The sequence below is a fragment of the Mirounga leonina genome, unplaced genomic scaffold, assembly GCF_011800145.1.
Source record: "Mirounga leonina isolate KUSES-001 unplaced genomic scaffold, KU_Mleo_1.0 Mir_176, whole genome shotgun sequence".
Lineage (NCBI taxonomy): Eukaryota > Metazoa > Chordata > Mammalia > Carnivora > Phocidae > Mirounga > Mirounga leonina.
In genome coordinates, this window is record NW_023270454.1 from 13,875,732 (window position 1) to 13,890,382 (window position 14,651).

General features: G+C 38.5%; 1 protein-coding gene across 2 annotated transcripts in view; it reads right to left on the reverse strand.

The window, feature by feature from the left end:
* The window catches only part of GALNT7 (polypeptide N-acetylgalactosaminyltransferase 7), a 143,513-nt gene that overhangs the window by 25,921 nt on the left and 102,941 nt on the right, over window positions 1-14,651 (reverse strand). For both annotated transcript variants that reach the window (XM_035022698.1, XM_035022697.1), the window contains exon 3: window positions 4,260-4,426. In XM_035022698.1, coding sequence (XP_034878589.1) covers window positions 4,260-4,426 — 167 coding nt within the window. The remainder of the gene's footprint in view (window positions 1-4,259; window positions 4,427-14,651) is intronic.

Below are 14,651 nucleotides of genomic sequence, written 5' to 3' on the forward strand. Positions count from 1 at the left end.
CCAGTTAGACTATTATTTTTCTCAAGAAACAGGAATGGGCAACAGGTCCTTTGGGCAGTCAACTTGAAACAAACAGACTGAATGTTTGCGGGGAAGTCAGGTAGTATATATTATTTCAGTTGATTTTTTGAGCTTAATATGCCTGCGGAGAACTGGTTAGCCTGAGGGTTATCAAAGATCTCTCCAAAATTAAATATATGATGACTAGGCCAGCTGACAGGAAAACTTTTTTTTAAAAAATCCACACTTGAAATGTCGTATCTAAAAGCTTTAAGGCAAACATTTTGTTTGCTTTGGCAGAAGTAACGGCTCCAGATTTCTGAAGATACACGGACTATAAATCACATTGTGTGACTTTATTGGAGTCTCCATAAGGTATAGGTTAACATTGTTCCTGGGCCATCTTCCTCCAGCTATGATCAGTGTTGAAGGCTGCAGTCTTGGTGTTATAAATATAGTTCCCATCAAGTTGGCAAGTAATAATCAAAGGATCCAATTTTCTCCAATTTTGGGTATTAACAAGTACATGTATGTGTGTGTGTGTGTAATATGCATATGTAAATATTTAAATGTAATATTTAGATATAATGAATAAATATACATGTATATATTTGCGATCTGGTGGAGGAAACTGTTAATAAAAACAAGACACATTTGCCGAAGTTTCCACCTTGGTTTTCCAGTTGCTAGAGTATAGTTTTTATTTGTGTCACTATGAGCCCTTGAAATCGGTTCATCACAGCCACACCTAGCTCTTGGATCTCTAAAGATGTTTCTTGGAGAAACAATTATTTTTAAGTTGTTTAAAATTTTGGACCATGAATACATACAACAAGAACAAAGAAGCTATATTTATTTATTTTTGAAGATTTATTTATTTATTTATTTGAGAGCGACTGAGTAAGAGAGAGCACATACGAGGCGGGAGGGAGGGGAGTGGTAGGGGGGAGAGAAGCAGACTCCGCCCTGAGCACAGAGCCCAACGTGGGGCTTGATCCCAGGGCCCCAAGATCATGACTGAGCCGAAACCAAGAGTCGGAAGCTTAACCGACTGCGCCACCCAGGTGCCCCAGAAGCTATATTTCGTGATGTGCTGGTGGTTAAGTGGTCAAATCAGGCTGTACACTTAATACTTGACTCATTTTTAGGGAGCTTATAATTAGAAATATACCTACACATGGGTATTCAGAATTGAGAAGAAAAAAATTTTTCCTTTTTCTATTTTGGCATCCAGTTTTAATGAGTATTATAAATAAAATTCTCCTGCTGAATTATATTTTTTTCCCAGAGAAATCTAGGTACTTTTCCCTTCAATTTAAGTAATTTTTTTTTTAAATCTTACCTTACTTTTTTCAGCTTAGTAACAATCCTAAATTACTTTTCTTTAAGATTTTATTTATTTATTTGAGAGAGAGACAGAGAGAGAGAGTGGAGGGAGGGGCAGAGGGAGAGGAAGAGAGAGAATCTCAAGCTGACTCCCTGCTGACAGGAAGCCTGACACAGAGCTTGATCTCACGACTCTGAGATCACCACCCCAGCCGAAATCATGAGTCAGACGCTCAATCGACTGAGCCACCCAGGTGCCCCAATCCTAAATTACTTTTTAAAAAGCCTTTCTGAATTCCATTTCAGGGCTCTTTTGGCTATGCAATCTATATAAATCTAAAATGAATTGCTATGGCCAGAAATGAGTTCTTCAAATTTAGATTCCTAGTTCAGGTGGCCCAAAAGATCAGTTGATCAATCAAATGACTTCTGGCTTCTTTGGGATCCTGCACTGTGGTAGACTCTAAGAATGTTCAAAAGATTCACCTCTCCTTGGGGAATAATTATTCTCTCCAACCTGCTGAGGGCAGGCCAGACCATGTACCTCGCCACAGTCAGTCAGATGGGGATATATGTTGTGAGGCACTGGTGAGCAGAAGTGTTAAAATCCCACTGGCGCTTCACCATTAGTTCTTCCTCTACACGAGGCAGGCGACGTCTGAGATCAGGCTGCCCTGCCGTGGAGAAGTGGGGCAGAGCCGGGGCTGACCCACAGAAAACACGATATAAGCCTTTGTGGTTATAAGCCACTGAGAGTGTGGAGTCCATTTTGCCTTGGCCCCACTTAGCCTCAAGCTGGCTGAGGTACACGCATGGAGGAGTGTGCCCTATTTAAAGGCCCCCCACCTTGTGTAGAGAGAACACTGTATTTTCCAGAAACCCAAGTGTTATGTGCAGCCAGTTTCCTTTGCAAGGTATTATATTAGTAAAGTATTTTGTCATTAAAAGAAAAATTATAACTCACACTTTTACTTTCTGTATACATCAGGGAAAGAACGAACCAAGTTTTCACTCACGGGACAGGACTGACAAATTTTAAGGTTGTTTTAAAATTGGGAAGGCTAAAGACCTTCTGTACTTCCATTCAAGAGTAACCCCAACAAATGCTTCTCTGTACTCTCAAAGCTAAGCAGGCCCTGCACTTGATTGCTATTAAAATGTGTTATAAGAGGCTGAATATTAGAGGTCTGTAACAATAGAAACACTGATCACAAAAAAATTAAGGTAAAATGGATAGAAAACTGAAGTCTAAAATTTTGTGCTCCTTTTCTGAAGCCAAGCAGTTATTTTAGGGTGGGAAACACATTTTAGTGTATTTTCACTTTTTTTTAAGGATATGCTAAGCTTCTCCTTGTATTAATAACATAGGGCTTCTTAAAAGCAGCGTAATCACATACATGAGATTTCTTATTTTTGTAGATGTAGGTTTTCCTAAATCTAAAATATTGTCGGTACCAACAGCACCACTTTAAAACGTATTTTCAAATATTTATCTTGAGACAGGAATAGAATTCTTAATGAAAACACTCCTGTCATAGAAAATTGCAACCAAGATGAGATGTCTAAGTGAAAGGGCATTTGATAGGACTAAAAAGTTTAAAGTTTACATTCTTTAGTGTAATTAAAAGTGACTAGTTGAAAAAAGTGATTAGTTGTACAGAGATGAGGGGGAGAGGATATCGGCCATATTTCTATTTCTTCTCCGTGTGAACATATGTATACAAGATCAAGATTCTGGTCATGTCCTTGCCAAAACAGCAGAGGTTTATCTAGACTGCAAGAGTTACAAATTAAGTTTTGGAGAAAGCTTCTGTAAAACTGTTCTGAATGGTATTTTCATGCTACCCATGTTCTGTCTGCACCTCTAACATATTCAGTGGTATCACTACCTGTACACAAAAATTCTCTGCAAAACTTATTTGCCAAAAAGCAAATATCCTGCTGTTAGTGAGTAGCCTGAGCTCTTCGGTCAGTTTTCAAAGAATTCAACTCAGTTTTATGACAAGCAAAGAGGAGTAAGTAAATATCCAGTCTGGGTTTCAGCAGGACAATTACATTTTTTATTTTGCATGCTGATTTGGGGTCTGAACTACAGCATTATCTATCTTCTAATACTTGTGCCATTCAGAAATATATTCAGCTTACAGTAATGGATCTACTTAAAGGGAAAAATGTTAATTTAAAAAACCCACTTATCTGGAAAACCACTGCTCAATCTCTCTCTTGCCAAATTGAACCAAGGCTAACCAATACCTCTCTAAATGTTATAATAGCCGACTCCTTAAAAAGAATAAAAAATAATACGCAATTTCCTTTGATTCAACATACTAAATCAAATATAGAACAAAATAAGCTTCAGTAAATACTTTCTATTATAAATAACAATGGTCATGGTTTCTGGTGAAATTCAATATTTGCATCATTGTTCAAGTGCAAAATACAGGCTATTAAACAGGTATATGGATCTCACTTTGACAATCATGGATGGAGCATCAGGTGGCATTATAATATACACACAATTGCACCTTTTCAGTCTTTCAATAAATTATCTCCATGACCAAATTTTTATAAAATCCAAGACCCAGAGAATTGGTATAGTGTAAGATGGTAGGTAAATACACAGATTTAGGAGCCTGTAGATTTGGATCCATCTGTTAACTACTATCTCTGTGGCGTTTGGCAAGTTACTTAACATGTCTGAGCCTCATGTGTAAAATAAAGATAATAACAACATCCATCTCAAGGATTACTGTCAGGATTAAACAAAATAATTCATATACAATGCTTGGCACAGTGCCAACTTGCTGATAATAGATGCTATCAATAGATGCTAATTATTAATCTTTAAAGCTAATTATTTTAAAATTACATTCTGTAATTGTTCATAATTAACTTATTTCATAGACAAAATGTCAATTTTCCATAGTCATTACCTTTATTACTGAAATCATCAATTAACACAATTTCTGCTAAATATTTCCTTGGAGTCCTTTTAATTACACTGTGGACTGTTCTCATGAGGGTTGACCATCCTTCGTTATGGAAGACAATGACAACACTGGAAGTGAGCAGGTTTTCATCATAATGCCAATACTTGCATCTGCAAAAGGAAAATTTCACCGTATTTATTTAGAGGTAATCTATAATGCAGGGTTTCAAACTTACTATGATTATGTTTTCTGATTGGATTAAATATTATTGACTTAACCAATGTATTCCCACTTACTATGATTATGTTTTCTGATTGGATTAAATATTATTGACTGAACCAATGTAAGTGAATGAAACACAACCTTTTATGTCTTAACAGAAACACAAAATAGAAGAGAGAAGCTGCTATGAGATGCAGTGACTCATCGACAGAACTCCTTTCTAACCAACTGGCACTTGCTGTGTGGATAAAGAGAATTAATTTCTCAATATATGCTTCCCAGCTGGGGATGCTTAAGATATTATTTACAGCTATCAGGGCTGGGTTGGTTTTTTCCATGACTTAGATCTCGGTTTATTTTCCTTTTTAAAACTTGAGTTTCTAGTGCAAAGGATTTATTTCACTTGCTGTGTATAAACCACTATGTAGCTGTTTTTGAAAGCTGTATTGTTCTAATACGGTTAAAACATTCAGAAAAAAAAAAACAACACTAAATAGGCTGGCCTGTGGCATAAGGCAGACATTAAAAAATTAACTGTTGAATGAATCTTAAAGGTTCTAGTAATGTTTAGTTATTAGTTAGCTAAAGGATATTTAGCTATTTTATTTTATTGTTTTATTTTTATTTTTTTAATTTAAATTCAATTGGCTAACATATAGTACATCATTAGTTTCTGATGTAGTGTTCAATGATTCTTTAGTTGCATGTAACACCCAGTGCTCATCTCATCACGTGCCCTCCTTAATGCCCATCACCCAGTTACCACATCCCTCTACCCACCACCCCTTCCACAACCTTCAGTTTTGTTTCCCTGGAGTCAAGAGTCTCTCATGGTTTGTCTCCCTCTGTGATTTCTTCCCATTCAGTTTTTCCTCCCTTCCCCTATGATCCTCTTCGCTATTTCATATATTCCACATATGAGTGAAACCATATGATAATTGTCTTTCTCTGCTTGACCTATTTCACTTAGCACAATACCCTCCAGTTCCATCCATGTTGATGTAAATGGTGGGTATTCATGTCTGAGTGATATGAATACCCACCATTGTTTATATGAACCACATCTTCTTTATCCATTCATTTGTTGAAGGGCATCTTGGCTCCTTCCACTGTTTGGCTATTGTGGACATTGCTGCTATGAACACTGAGGTGCATGTTCCCCTTCTTTTCATCACATCTGTATCTTTGGGGTAAACGCCAGAAGTGCAATTGCTGGGTCGTAGGGTAGCTGTATTTTTAACTTCTTGAGGAGCCTCCATACTGTTTTCCAGAGTGGCTGGACCAGCTTGCATTCCCACCAACAGTGTAGGGGGGTTCCCCTTTCTCCGCATCCTCACCAACATCTGTCATTTCCTGCCTTGCTAATTTTAGCCATTCTAACTGGTGTAAGGTGGTATCTCATTGTGGTTTTGATTTTTATTTCCCCGACAACAAGTGATGTGTAGCATTTTTTCATGTGTCTACACAAATTATTTGAAACAACTGTAGTAGGAATAAAGTTTTCTAATTGAAAGGAAACTCCAAACAGGGCCTGATAAACATTCAAGGAGACAGGGAAGGTTCAATGAGTTTCACAAAATAGCTCTATATTATATAGATATATATACGTGTGTATATATTCATGCACATTTATATTTGTTTAACGCCAAAGCTTTTCTTGAAGTAAATAAACTTGTTTCCAAGATTAAATTTCAAACCATAAGAGCAGTAATTAACATTATCAGCTTGATAACCTATCCCAGCATTTAGAATAGTAATCGTTGTTTAAACTGGGGCCTGACCCAATATAGATGGAAACAGCTTTTCCTTCAGGTGTTTCTCTTCCTTTCAAAATTGTTCTAAATTATCTATGTTCTTAGAGGTTTCTGTAGAAATGCAGACTGAATCTGGTAATTCATTTAAGTCTTATTTCCTATATCTGCATTTTCTCATCAAACAAGTATTAATTACCTATTACGCCCATGCTCTAAGCTAGGCCCTAGGGCTATAGCATCGAGAGGGTCAGCATGGTCTCTGCCCTTATGAAGCCTCGGTCCTACTGGGGAATCAAGACACAAAGCGAATATCTGTATTTTCCCTGAATGTGTCGGTGCAAAAACCAGGATATATATGACAGGTGGACCTCACCTAGCCTCAAGACATATGGTCAGGGAGGCCTACTGGAGCCAGTGATGTGAGGGTGAGACCAGAAATATGACAAAAAAAAAAAAAAAAGTACTGAGCCTCAAGAAGTGGGAAGAGAGTGGGGAGGAAAAGAAAAGCAAAGAATGAGTCATGTGCATATGATGCAGATATTATGAGAACTTGGAAGATCTATATCTTTAATTAATTAAAATATGAAAAATAAATATAAGTTAAAGAGGAAAAGTTACAAAGAAGGGCATTTGCAGTATAACAAATATCATCTACTTATTATGTGCCAGGCACTAGTCTACGTGCTTTACTTTTATTAACTTATTTAATCTCCCAATACCACTATGAGGTTAGTACTATAAATGTCCCCATTTTACACGAGGGGACTGAGACTCAGAGAGAAATGATTTGCCTAAGATCATACAGCTAGGAAGTAACGAAGGCAGGAAATAAACCTAGGCTATCTTGAATTTATAAGAAATCTTGTTAAACATAAAACAAGTGAAAAAGAAAAAATACTACCTATACCCGTGTATGAATGGCTAAGAACTGACCTAAGATCTAAGAATTGAGGATGAAACTGAATATCATTTCCATACAAGCACCCATGGGACATACTGTTATGTGATGGGAGCCCTCTTCCCTCCCCTTTGCAGCCAGGAGATGGCCCCAGGAATGGGGAAGGAGTGGTGGGGTGTGGAACCCCAAGAGAGTTTTCTAGTTTAACCCAAAGTTGAGATGGGCCAATGCTCTTTCAGAACAATAAGGTAAAAAATACAGTAGTGAAAGAATGCATATCTTGAAAGATGTGGTGAGTGTTTCTGGAGAAAAACCAACCTGGGCACATAGATGTAATTTAATTTAATTTTTTAAAAAGATTTTATTTATTTATTTGAGAGAGAGAGCGCAAGCAGTGAGGAGGCGCAGAGGAAGAGGGAGAAGCAGACCCCCTGCTGAGCGGGGAGCCTGATGCCCGGCTCGATCCTAGGAACCCGGGATCACGACCTGAGCCAAAGGCAGATGCTTAACCGACTGAGCCACCCAGGCGCCCCACAGGTTTAATTTTAGATGGGTAGGGATAACAGTCCCCCAAAACAAACTCTAACCCTGATGGATGCTCAAGCAACCTTTTTTTTCCTCTGGGTATAACCACCAGGCTTAAAGCAGCAGAACCGGATAGCACAGACAGCAATTTTGATTTATAACAGACACCAGAGTTGGTGAAAATATTTAAGACATGGTAGGACATTTGGGACTTGCTGATTTCTAAGGCAAAAGATGACAACTTGGGGGATGCCAGGGTGTCTCAGTCAGTTAGATGTCCAACTTTTGATTTCGGCTCAGGTGGGGATCTCAGGGTAATGGGACTGAGCCCCATGTCGGGCTCCGTGCTCAGCGCGGAGTCAACTTCAGACTCTCTCTCTCTCTCCCCCTCTGCCCCTCCCCCTGCTTGCGCTTGCTCTCTTTCTCTCTCTAAAATAAATAAATAAATATCTTTAAAAAAAGATGACAACTTGGGGAAACAAGCAGACAGTGGCTTTGAATGGGAGAGAAAGGAGCTGAAAACACAGAGGGACTGAAGGGGAGGGGGGAGAGGTAGAGTGCAGACTGTTTAAAGGTCTGGGCATGCTACCTTGACTTCTTCCAGAGGACAAGGGGACAAGAGAGTTGGAATAGAGTGTGTTGTCTCATCCTTTCATCCCCTCTTGCCTACGTAAAGTATGGAAATAACTCCAAAGATGTAAATTCGATTGTGTGCCATTTAACAACTCTTGGTGTATATTTTTCCTGTTTGTCTCAAAAATGACAAAAGCAATATACAACTTGTATGATAAAGCAGTTTATTAAGGCCAAAATTCCCTCCTTTACCTCTCCCATCTACGTCAAATCTCACCTCTTAGGGGAAATTATTGTTAAGAGTTGGATGTTCATTTATTTTTTAAATTTTCTTATACTCATGCAGGCATATAAATGTATGTATATATGTATATATATATATATATACACACACACAACATATATTCAGATGAGTATGTATAAATTCTTCTTCCATATGAGTATGTACAGATTTATCTTATTATCTAACTCTTTTTAACTATTGCATCATATGCCATAGTATGGCTGGTCCATAACTTACTTAACCATTTCCTTATTGATGGACATTTTAGTTGACTCTAAAAATAATGTTATAATGATCATCCTTATGCATATATATCTATGCTTTTGAGTAGGCATCTTTCCTATAAAATGCTCAAGGATGTATGCTCATTAAGGACGGGAGTCTCATCTATTTTGCTCACCATAATCTAACACGTAATAGCTGCTCCATAAATATTTATTTAATTGCTCTGGGGATATTTTTGGAAGACCTCTTGATGCATTCTCTTTTCTCAGTAATGTCCACCCTCCACACTACAACCCTTCTATCTTGAGGTACCCTCAAGAACAAGCCTATATGGCAGGTGGAGGAGGGGACATTCCTCTTCCACAGAAAGACAAAGGAAAAACATCTCTAGTAGGGAGGGGTAGAAAATCTGGAGGGAACAAGATGGGAATGAAAGCAGATAGAGAGAGGGATGTGTGCCTGGCCTCCAGTTCTGAACTTGAACAGGAGATCACCCAGCAGGGTGTGGCTAGAGCACAGAACAGAAATAATGAGGTGTACTCAGGCAGAGAGGGTTCAAGACAATTTCCTTTCCCACCTCTTCTTTGCAGTCTCCTTTGGCTCTAGGATGGAACCAGAGAGCCTAGTATTTCCACATGCTTTCAGTGGGAACATAGAAGGTAGCTGAGCGTTAAGATCTAGGGCCCTGCCAGGAGTCACCAGAGGAAGGGGTAAGATGATATGCAGCAAAGCTATAGGGTAGAAGGCTTAAGCCAGGGACTGGCCCTCAGGGTTCAGAGGATCAACAGTACCAGTGAAAGCCAAAGTGGAGAGGAGTCCCCGGAGGGGGCAGGTGTGAAGAGGGACCATCTGTCCCAAGGGCAGCAGGATAAATGACGAGAAGTTCCTGCAGCAGGGGTTCCTTCAGCAGCAAATGAAAAGAGGTCAATACACCTGAGAAGACAGGAGGAGGCAGCAGAGACAGAGGGTAAGCACTCCAGAACTGCCCACAACACCTCAAGAATGCAAGACCCTCCTACCACCTGGATGCGACAGAAGAAAGGAAGGGAAGGGACGAGACACTGGAGAAGAAAGAGCCCAGAGAGGGAGTTTGAACTTCAGGCTGATCGGACACTAGCCCAAAGGAAACCTTTACGCCAATGCAGATAGGGTTCCCTTTAATTACTAGCTTTCATTTGCCACCATCAGCCTGAATGCAGGGTCACGAGAAAGTTTAGCTCTTTGGCAGCTTCTCTGATTCTCCATTGTGAGATGAGTCCATTGGGTGGAGCATACAGAAATAGAGCTCATAATATACGTAAGCCTTAGTATTGAAAGAAGCACCCAAGGTACTGAGGAAAAACCCCCTCTTTTGCATCATTTCTCTCACTTTACTGGTGTAGAATTTATAATAAGTTCGAATGAGAAGGAAGGCCAGCTGAACCAAGAATGCCACATTTAAATGGATGGGTTTTGTTATAGACTTTTGACTAATTCCTGCTCTCTGGAGCTTCATTTTCCAAATGAGCTTATAAATCCTCTAACGTCAGGGACAAATCAAGGTTGTAAATATTCACATTCAGATTACAGGTTTGCAATGATTAAAGCTATAGTTATTCTTAAAGTCGTTTAACAGAGTATTCTCACAGTGGCCATGTGGGCCAGGTGCTAGGGATCAGAAGAAAGGATGGGAATAAAAATTCTCATGGTGACTTTTCTATGACTTAAAAAAGTAGATTTCAAAACCAAAAATGAAACGCCTCTGTATTATTTATTTGTATTCTCTCTGTACCAGCTATGTTTTTAAGATCTGTAGCTCGATATATGGCCTTGTTGTATTTAAACTTTATCAATAAATAATATCTAATTCAACAGACTATGGAAAACATAACATTTTTACGCTGCCAACCCCTGCAATCCATATATACTATCATTAATCTATGGTAGTGTGTATGTGTGTGTGTCCACACACACATGCACATGCTTTTTTAGGCATGGGAAACAAATCCTCAATTTGGGGAACACTTTTTTTTAACTATCTACTTTTATTTTTAAGTAAATTAGGAATCTTTCCTGTCCCCATCTAAAACCTTTTTTGCTCATTCCCATGATAAAAGTACAAAACTTCTTATGATTTACATGAAACAGTGCTGACACCCAATGGCTGAATAAATTAGTAATGTAGAATATAAAAGTTAACTTAGCATTCAGAAACCAATATACATTTTCAATGAAAGGAGAATTATCACCGTTAAACCAAATCGCTCAAGCTCAACAGACTGGGTGGGGAGTGCATTTTACCCAAGTATTTAGGTTCTACGAACTTTGATTGGAATGACACAAAGTAGGCTCCTTGAGAACATGACATGCTATGGTAGATTGTATTCCTTACAGTTCATTACACATACTGAAATAAAGAACCTAAGCGTCAAAGAAATTTATAAATTAAGCTTCCTGATCACCATTCTCTGGATATGCTCCTTTCTGTCAGTGTCTTCCCAGAAAAGCTTGCTATAATCCAGATGTGGACTTGTTAACATAAAGGTGCAATATTACAGCCCTTACTCTGGATACAATTCCTTTACAAATACAATTTAAAATTACATTGGCACTGGATATATTTTCTGCAACCATATCTTACTGCTAGCTCACAAACCCCTACAACTTTTATCCCCTAATTAGCATTAAGCCTAGTGTTTTTCATTCTGTGTTTTTGCAGTTGAACTCCACATAAAATACTGTGTTTACACCTATTGCATTTTACATTTTTGGCTTGGGTGCATGCTCCAGCAGGTTCTGCTCTTTTTGATGATTTTGTCAATTGGTCTATATAACCGTCCCTCCTAGTTTTTTATGTTGAAGATTGGATTAGTAGGATTTCTATCTCAGTATCCACTGTTTATATGGACGAATATGAGAAGGTCAAATATAGTGCTTGAAAGCTTGTAATTCTTGAGAGGCTGCTATCACTCCATTCATCAATTTCATCTAACTGCACCATCTTTCATACTACATTTCTTTACCTAGTCCACAGGGATCTGAAAACTTTACTCAGATATCCAGCTAAATCAAGATGAATTAGGTATCACACAGTCTCCTGGTCCACTAGTGTAATCTTTTTTTTTTTTTTTTTTTTTAAGATAAGTTACTAGTTAGTTTGACTCCTCTTCATAGACCCAAGCTGGTACCTAGTGAAGGTGACTTTTTAAGTATGCATAAGTGATCTTTCCTAGGATCTTAACAGTAGTACATCAGTGTCAAGTTTCCAGAACCAAACTTCCGCTCTCCTCTTTGGAAAATGTAAGGCACTGTTTTCCCACCGATGGCTTCTTACAATCTCTCTTCTTCTTCACAATACCTCTGGATTATTGACAACACTTCCTCTCAAACTCATCGGCTAAGTTCCTCAGTATCTGGTGCCGTAAGAGACGTTATTTATTTAATAACTTATTAAAGATTTATTTATTTATTTTAGAGAGCGAGAGAGCACACTCGAGCAAGCAGGGGGAGGGGCAGAGGGAGAGGGAGAGAGAATATTAAGCAGACTCCCCGCTGAGCACGGAGTCCAACCAGGGCTCAATCCCACAACCCTGAGATCATGACCTGAGCCACGATCAAGAGTCGGACACTTAACTGACTGGGCCACCCAGGCGTCCCTATAAGAGGCTATAAAAGCCTCAACAAATTAATGTATTTAGGTGCTTCCTTATTCCATGCTCATTATATTGGAATTTAATTCCCTAACATGTTGTTATAAAACTTTCAATATGGAGGTCACTCCTGCATCTAAGAAAGAAACAAAACAGTATACATGTATCTGTTTTTTCTCGTATGTAAAACCACATAATATGCCCTAATAATCTGCCTACTCTTTGTTTTTTCTTTATTTTACTCCAAACAGATTTTTAAAATGATTTTTGTTTGGTTATCTTTGGCAGACACCACTGGGGATGCATGTCTGGAATGTGTCCTGCTTCTCTGAAAGCTGCCCATCACTCACAGTCCTGCCCAAGGTCCACTTCTCTAAGAGTCTCCCTAAATAACAGTTACTGAATAGAAGTCATCCTGGCCCAGCAGTGAACACTTGCCCAAGTTGGGCCAAAGGCCCCTTCCCTGAACTTCGAGCTTCTGAGATTCTAGTTTGTTTCCACTAAGCTCTTGAATGATCTTGCGAGGCATGGGCTAGGGAGCTATTTTCATGGAGAAGCAGAGAAAGAGAGCAGTAGAGATGAGTCTATGAACAACAGAAAGAAAGAGCATATGACTTTGGTTCTCAACTTTTCATTTCCTGGTTCAGTCAAGTATATTTCCCGACCTTAGGTTTCATGAGATACTCCTACATCCTTTCAATTAATTGCTTGCCACCCCCCACTTCCACCTTTTTTCTTCTTTTTTTTTTTTCGCTTAAGCTAGTTGAGTAGAATTGTTCCTGGCAAATAATCCATGTTTAACATGCAACTCCTGGTATTTTGGTAAACTTTAGTTCATTATGTATATGTCTTCACAGAATTAAACTTAGAGATATTCACTGTCATTTAATCAATCAATCTATCTCTTAAAATTTGAGATTACCAGAGATGTTCCTCAATGATCACTGTTGAAGTTATAAAAAGATGAGCTGGAGGTGGCCTTACCAGAGGCCAGTATTGTTTGGTAGGCCCTAAAAATATTTTTTATGAATGTACAAAATTGAGCTTAAGAGAATTATATAAACTAACCAAATAGGTGGCTATACATTCAATTGGTGTGAAAAAAAAAAAAAAAACGTAATTTTTCATGTAGCCTAGTCATCACTAGAAAATCTGCCTACAAATTCTGATTACAATAGGAATGTTGCTTGGCAAGCATGGAATCTTGACAGTCTTACTGGTTTTGAAAGCTCTGTGCATCTCTGTCCACAATAGGGTTTGTTGAACAGAGTAAATTCAAATTGACTGACTCAGGTCCCCTCTCTCATGGATAGCTGGGGGTACAATGATCACAGAGTTTCTTTGGCTCCTCTGTTTTCATCCCGATGATATATTCTTTCTTTAACTAGGCACAGTAAAATTGAAGCTTTTTAAAAAATTTAATGATTTTATCAAAATTCTACCTTGATATCTTCAAGAGTTTATGCTCCTTTTCATGATTATTAGAAGCTCTAAGATGATCTAGTTCTTTTTCCTCAATGTTCTTATCAATTCTTATTAGCCAGTCTTCCCTTGAAGGTCAAAATTAAGTCTATAACAGAACTCATTCTTTCTTAACCATCCACAAGATGAAAATGTCAGCATAGCTAACTGTCAGAAGTCCTGCTCTTAGCCAGAACAGAATTTTCCTGTATTATGTGAATACCCAATACATACTGGTTGATTTGATCTCAAAAACTTTTCTAGGAATACTCCTCTTCTCAGTGTTGTATTCTATCAAAGAATACCACCCATTCTCTTCATTAATGAATTAACTATCAATGAAAAAGAGAATAAAAAACCTTTAGCTTCTGCTCTATTGAGGTTAAGAGTCAAAATCAATGAACACAGAATTAATGGTTGGGTCTATAAAAGTTTTTCAAGCATACTACCTTTCGGGATTAAACTAGGTAAATGAAAACATATAGCTTTGCCATACTTGTTTTGGAGTGGAGTGTATGGTACTGTGGTTGGAATGCAGGATACCAGGATGGGTATGACGGAAAGGAAAATGGGTTGCTTTAGCTCATCATACCCATACTCTCCATCAGGTCCAGCCTCCCAATCAGCTCGATCTAAATAAAAAACACATGCTTGCTATGTGTGCCAGGTTTTAGGACAAGTGCCCCCCATTCTATCCAAGCAGCTGCACTTAAACTTTTCCTGGGACGGATTTCATCTTCCGGGGCAGAGCTGAGGTGCACGGGTTCATTTCATGTCCAAACGATTAATGTATTACAGGGAAGGGGGGATATTCTTGGCAGAGCA